This window comes from Loxodonta africana, chromosome 5, assembly GCF_030014295.1.
Source record: "Loxodonta africana isolate mLoxAfr1 chromosome 5, mLoxAfr1.hap2, whole genome shotgun sequence".
Classification (NCBI taxonomy): domain Eukaryota; kingdom Metazoa; phylum Chordata; class Mammalia; order Proboscidea; family Elephantidae; genus Loxodonta; species Loxodonta africana.
The window spans coordinates 35,796,904-35,804,143 of record NC_087346.1 but is presented as its reverse complement, the minus strand read 5'-3'; the positions used below and the strand labels follow the sequence as shown (position 1 = coordinate 35,804,143).

The window sequence follows — 7,240 nt, the reverse complement described above, 5'->3', positions numbered from 1 at the left end:
TCTCCATGAGGTAATTCTAAGTATCAAAGTCTGCAATAGCGCTGGAATGATTTATTTTTGTCAGTGGGTCCTAATGGCTGGATGGACATACTGTCATTAACCATAAATAGCACAATCTAACTGCTAGTAACCACATTCGTCTAGAGCTGAAGGCTCCGTGGTGCCCTCCACCTACACCTCACTAAATTTTTCTTTAATAATCAGCAGAGTATTTAAAGTCATATAACAGGATAGGAGAATTAGTTACTAAAATTTTGTGAGGTTATTTTAAGACACGGAAATTCCATTTTAAAACTATTTAAAGACATATGCACATGCTAAAAAAATTCACAGTAAAAAAAAAAGTGTCTTCCTCCCACCTTAACTCCTTGCTCTTCTCAATAAAAGTTGCTTTTATCCTTAGAGAAAGTTTCTTTGCATAGCATGCATAACTATGTGTGTGCTCACAGACATACACCAACAGACTTTCTACACAATAGAAACATTTTTCTCACACAATAGAAACATACTGTATTTACTTCTGGATCTAGAGTTTTTCAATTGCATACTGGAGATTTTCCCCCTTATTTATACATATATCTTATTCTTCAACAGCTGCAGAAACCAAAACCAAACCCGTTGCCACTGAGTTGATTCTGACTCATAACAATCCTATAGGATAGAGTGGAACTGCCCTGTAGTGTTTCCAAAGAGCGGCTGGTAGATTCAAACTGCTGACCTTCTGGTGGGCAGCCGAGTGCTTAACCACTGTGCCACCAGGGCTCCATAGAACTCCTTTATTCTATTGGAGCGATAAATCACACCAATAGATACAGTGATACTGAGTGTCCCCGCATTCTTTGAGTGACCCTCAGTTGCTTGTGCTGCTGGGCTCTATCTGCTTGTACTATATTTAGGATTTTTGTGTCAGTAGTCTTAAGTGAGGCTGATTTGTAGTTTTATTTTTGTGTGTGTGCCATCTACATCAGATATTGCTATCAAAATTATGCCAGTTTAAAAAAAAAAAAACAAAAAACCTGAAAGCCTTCTTTCCCTTTCTGCCCTTTGCTGCTACTGATTTTTAAAATACAATCTTTTCTTTCCTTCTATTTTGTAAATTTATGCTGCTAAAAATTAAACTCTCAGTTTATTTGGTTGCGTAACAAGTAACACGGCTAAGCAAAATCTCCTTTTTATTGCTTTTTATTGATTTGGGAATATATCTTTTATTTTAAATTTATTGCCAATTTTTTTTTTTTTTAACTATTACATTACATTGCATTACTCAAGCAGACAACAGATGCCCAGCCAAAAAAAGTAAGATACACCCTCAAAATCTTGGACCAGGGTGGTAAAAAGGACTATGAATCCAAAAAAAAGCCAGCAAGAATTAACACATAATTGGTCCATTAGTTAATCCATCCTACACTGTGATTTAAAGACATTTTAATTATGATACTAAAGATTCTCATTGTTCAAGATGCAGGTAGCATAAAAAGGAATAATTATAACAAGTCATGAGATGATATAATTAGCTGTTAACAAGCAAATAAGCTATAAAGGAAGAGCAAGAATCTGTTAGTGATCTCCAGTCCTACCTAGGAGATGCTGCCATAATTCTAGTTTATTCTTGGACTCTGGACAGTAATAGTTCCCAAAGGAGAACGGAATCAAAAACCACTGTATAGTCTGGATATAAATAGTCTTTTGGTAACATCCAACTTTTTTTTTTTTAATCTTTTATTTGATTAGCTTTTGAGTAAATCAACCACCAAAAAACGTGTGCCCTCTACAGGTGCTTATGCTTAGTACCCAGGGCAGATAATATCCATTACAGAGCAATAAACTGGCACTCTGGTTTATAAACTAGTACCTGGTAAGTGTCTTAGTATCAATGCTCAGGGTCTGATGTATCTCTGGGGGAAACTACAAAGCAGAGGTCACAATTATGGCCCCTCCAATAAACACTGTGGTAGACTATTACTATCAACATATTTGCTGACTCTCCCTACCAGGCCTATCCCAACCGGCTCTGCCTCTGCAGAAAAATGATACTTCCCACTCTACTGACAGCTATATCAGTGAAATGTGAATGGAAGTTGTATGTCTCACTGCCAAGCAGAAGCTTTAAAGCACCACAAAGTTTCTCCATCTATCTTTTCCTCGGCCACAACATTAAAAAAAAAAAAAAAAAAAAAGCCTGTTGCTGTCCAGTGAATTCAGACACATAGTCACCCTATAGGACAGAACAGAACTGCCCCCATTGGGATTCTAAGGCTGTAAATCTTTACAGAAGCAGACTGCCACATCTTTTTCCTGTGGAGCAGCTGGTGGGTTCGACCCACCAGCCTTTTGGTTAGCAGCTGGGTACTTTAACCACCACACAACCAGGGCTCCTGCCACAACATTACCAATCTCCAAAGCGAGTTCACCCTGTGTCCCAGATGGACGTGCCAAAACCAGACCATAAAAAACATGTAACATGAGTGTGTTCTTGCTGTAAGCCATGAGATTTTTAAGATCATTTGCTATTTCACCATAACTGAGCCTGAGCTGACGAATGCATCTACCTATCTTTTGGAGCCCTGGTGGGACGGTAGTTAAGAGCTTGGCTGCTAACCAAAAGGTCTGCAGTTTGAATCCACCAGCTGCTCCTTGGAAACCCTATGGGGCAGTTCTCCTCTGTTACATAGGGTCGCTATGAGTCAGAATCAACTCGAGAGCAATGGGTTGGGCTTTTGGTTTTGTCTTATGAAGGTATGTAACAACAGCAGCCCCTGACACTCAGAAGGGCTACTATTTAATATGAACCTTTCATGCTCCAGGCACAGTGCTCAGCTCATCACACACTATTGTCTTTAAAGAACTAGCCCAAGCCACAAATCCAGCCCCAGAGGCAGGATTCAAACAGAGCTTGAATGCCCTATGAAAACTCTTAACCACTACAAACACTGCCTCCCTGGCTCACAAACCACAGCAGTTAACCCTAAAGAAAGGGGTACACAGGTGTGTGTGCTGAAACCAGCAAGACACTAACCTAGAATCTAGTGCTGGAGAGGAAAAGATGCCATTGGTCCTAACTTGTCATTGTCTAATCATAAGAAAGACAGGCTCTGCAGCACCAAGTTACTTTGAATGTTACTCTTAAGCTTAGGTATATAAATACTAGCATAGACTGAGTACTCACTAGTAATTGTGACAGGCTGTTTTGGTACTCTAAAGCTGAATAAATTATGATCTGTGACCTCAAGGAGTTTATAAACTAATCTGTTTGTTAATCCTCAGAGCCACAAGGTCCCTTAACAAAGTGGCTTGAATCCCTAAAATACAGAGTGGTCAGAAAAAAAAAAAAAAAAAAAAACCCACACACAGAAAAGAAACTAACAAAAAACTAAAAGAGTCAACTTAAAATTGGTGGATTTTTTTTTTCAGTCACTGCTATGTAGGTGCTCAAAAATATCTTTTTTAAATCTTAGACATAAGTCATCAAAGAAACAGAAAACACCAGCGGTAACAGTGTTTACCTCTAAAGAGGAAAACTGGGGCCAGGGCTCGGGGTGGCAAGGAGCCTTACTTTTCACTGTACATGCTGTACCTTTGGAATTTTATACCATGTGCACTTAAATATCTACTTAAAAATATCTAACAAATATGTTCTCTACAAAATCACAAACCACCTAATTTTTATGGAGTTAAATGGAGCTGGAGATTAGCAAAGTATCATAGTGGTAAACTCTGGCTATCAAATGTTAAAACACTGTGATGATGTCTAACATGCAGTGATGCCTGTGTTAACTCAGGTACTGCAGAAAAAATAAAAACAAGCTTTGCTGTCAGGAACTTTATCTTCAACAGCATAAGACAGAAGGCATGGGCGCTGCATTGTTGAGCATGAGAAAAGAGTTAATATAATACACCCTAGGTGTCAGGAAGTATACAGTTACCTGGGAGCTGGGAGTCTTAAATGTGAAAAAAAAAAAAGTGAGAAGAGTTAAATTTAGGAGGAGGCTTCTGACTCCTCTACAAGAGAACAGTAGATATATATAGAGAGAGAGGTGGTGTGTGTGTATGTGTACACTTGCCCCTTTTCCTTCCCTTTCTCACCACTCCTGCCAAGGTCCTGCAAGGACAATGAAGGGATATACTCCCCAACTCCTCCCCGCCCCCTCCCCCACAGAAGGGTATGCAGCCTTCAACCGTCATGAACAAAAAGATATACAGAGATACTTTTGCCATAAGTAGCAGGTGTCCAACTAGTTAACAGAAAGTTTGGTGCCCATGGGTGATAATGCATGTCCACAAAGTTTCTCATGCTTTATGAGTTTTTTTTTTTTTTCTTTTTAAAGAAAAAAAAAACAAGATTGATTGTAATAAAGTTGTTTTGTCCTGGCTGATGTATTAAGGAAGGTTACCCGGTATCCCCCTAAAATTGTTATTTTCACACACACATACCCTCCACAAATTCACCCTATTGATATTCTCAAGAGAGAATATATCTTTGGGTAGTGGCAAGGAGAAAGTTTTCAGTTTTATCAAAGGCTCTTCTCCCTGACAAACACCAAACACTGAGCAACAGGAGCGGAAGAGAAACTTGGAAGCACAGCAAAAACAAATTTGTCCTTCTGTCCCCAACGCCTAACGGTCATCAAACACCCTACAATGTGGCACTGAAGACATCTGTGAACTGTACCGTTAAGCGGAGCTGTCCCGCAGCACCAACTCACTACAGGGAACAGGTCCTGTAAAAACAGTCTGGAGAGTAGGTCCCTGCCAGGGTAGTAAATTGAGTCCCAGAGAGCGCCGAAATGACCATCGAGCAAGAGCAGAGGCGGTGAAAACCAAAAACTGCTGGAGGAAAGCCTAAGAAAAGCAGTTTTTTGTTCTTGTTTTTTTCAGTCACGCTGTCTTCTTCCTCCCTCTGTGCCTCCAACTGGCCTGTACTTAATCAAACCTGCACAGCCCTGATCTCTCGCGGCTGCGGATATCCGCCTGAGGTTCGGAGTGGATTTCAGAAATTCCACAGGAATTTGGGAAATTCTTCCTTTCAATTTAAGAGCGGGGAAAGTCCCAGAACACAATGGATTTTTTTTTTTTTTTTCCGCCCTTGTGAACTAGACTGAAGCAGAGAAGGCAGGCCGTGGCCCAGGCGAGTTTAGAACCCTCTGCTGAGGAACTCGGCGCTCCACGGAGCCCGGGACCCACAGAAAGGCCTCGGCCCGCGACATTGTGGGTCGGTGGGGACGGCGAGAGGGGTTCACGCGCCAACTGCTCTGTGAACTACATAAATGAAATTGTTTTCTGACTAGAGAAAAATCTTTGCAAAAAGTACAAAGAACCCCACCTCCTATATTGCCTTTAGTCCCCCTCCTTGCATTTATAAATATTCATATATTTTATAAAGTTGAGATCATGCTGAACATGATTTGTATCTCAAGCGTCTGCCTCTAAGCCAAGCCAGCAGGAGCAGCGGGGGGGTACACTCTAGACAGCACCCTGAAAACTCCTTGACAAAACCTCCTTCTTTGGGCGACAAACAAAAGGCTCTTCATGTCATCCCCGGAGACCGACGCCCGACAGGTACCTGGGAGCCCATGAGTCCGCGAACTTCACCGAAAGGCTTCGCCTTCCGGGCTCGGAACGAGGCTAACGGAGGCGGCCGGGAGCAGGCGCGGCGTCGGGAGGACGGTCACCGCCCACCGCCCGGGTTCCGCAGCTGACTCGGCGAAGGCGCCTGCCCGCCGGGCGACAGCTCCTTCCCGGGAACCTGGTACCACCTGAGGTTAAGCCAAGCTGTTCTGCAGAATCAATACTTCTTAAACGTACAGGTCTTGCAAAAGGAGTTTTAAAGCCAAAAACAGCAGGAGGAAAACCTTAGAAAAAGACACAGTTAAACCAGGTTCCGGCGGAGGGGGTGCGGCGCGCAGACCCAGCCAAGCCGACGGGCTTGGGCGCGAGGGCCTGACCCTCCTGCGCGCGCGCGCGCTGTCAGGTCTCCTGGCTGGCCGAGGGCGCGGCCGGGAGCCTTTATAAAGCCAGGCTCCGCCCGCCCCTGGCCCGCCCCTTCCCCTTGCAGCCGGGCACAGCAGCCGGTGACGTTTTTCAGACAAAAAGTCCTACTAGGAACTGCGCCGCCCAAAATAAGTGGCGCCTCTGGAGAGGATGTGATATGAGAGCTAGATTTTGAAAATTAGGGAACAGGATCATTTCAACATTTAAGGGTTACCCTTCCCCACCCCCCACAGCAAGTGTTGCTCTTCGGCACGGACAGGGGCAGCGGGGGAGTTGCACTAACCTTTACCTGACTTCAGAGGGTACCATGCAAGCCAGGTGCATGGCGTGCATTTTCTCATTTAATCCTCACAGTCCGGAGGGTGGGTCCTCCTGACAAGTTAGTAGATTGAGTCCCAGGGAGTGCCGAAATGACCAGCAAGCAAGAGCAGAGGCAGGATTTACCTGCTCCAGAGCTTTTTTTTTTTTTTTTTTTTTTTAGAGCTTCTAATCAACCTGCTGCCCGTGACGCCCTTGCCTTACAGCAGAGCAGTCCAGAGCCCCCTTCTTCTGTCCCATAGCTGAAGGGCGTCCTCACCACAGGTCTGGGGTTCCACAAGTAAAGACTGGTTTCTTCCTACGTGGTGAAATTGGAAACACATAACCTCCCAGGTGCTCTTTACAGATTAGTGTAAATGAAATGATCGTATTTTCTGCTTCAGGGACGTTTGGAATGACTAAGGGTGGAGGGAGGCCCCTGGGTGGTACAAACGGTTTGCACTGGACCGCTAACCTAAAGGTTGGTGGTTTGAATCCACTCAGCAGCACCTCAGAAGAAAGTCTTGACATCCACTTCTGCAGAAGGCCCTATGGAGCAGTTCTACTCCGCACACGTGAGTCAGAATCAACTGATGGCAGCTGACAACAAGGGTGGAGGGAGCCTGAAGACAATAGGTGCGTAGAGGAGAATAGGAGCCAGGCCCTGTACCAGGAGAAAAGGATTGACGATGGACACAGCTTGATGTGACTGAGGTCATACTAGCCTACTTCACGGTTTGGGAAACTTCCCACAGATTTTAAATGATGATGAAAAGAAGCCACTCATTTGTCTGAATTCTGTCCTTGACCTCAGGATAGTTTCGTGTTTATGGGTTTTCCCAGCAATAAAATTGTATTCATGCTTTCTGCATTCCTAGTGATAAAGAAGCTCAGCACGTGGGGTTAAGTTTTGAACCCTCAGAGTTAGATATAATCAGGAACAGTAACCACAGTG

The 7,240-nt window shown here is 43.7% G+C and overlaps 1 protein-coding gene across 1 annotated transcript in view; it reads right to left on the bottom strand.

The window, feature by feature from the left end:
* TIFA (TRAF interacting protein with forkhead associated domain) overlaps positions 1-5,911 on the bottom strand; it is a 30,745-nt gene extending 24,834 nt beyond the window's left edge. Inside the window, exon 1 of the mRNA XM_010590509.3 lies at positions 5,561-5,911. Coding sequence (XP_010588811.2) covers positions 5,561-5,572 — 12 coding nt within the window. The 5' untranslated portion in view covers positions 5,573-5,911. The remainder of the gene's footprint in view (positions 1-5,560) is intronic.
* Positions 5,912-7,240: the final 1,329 nt, after the last annotated feature.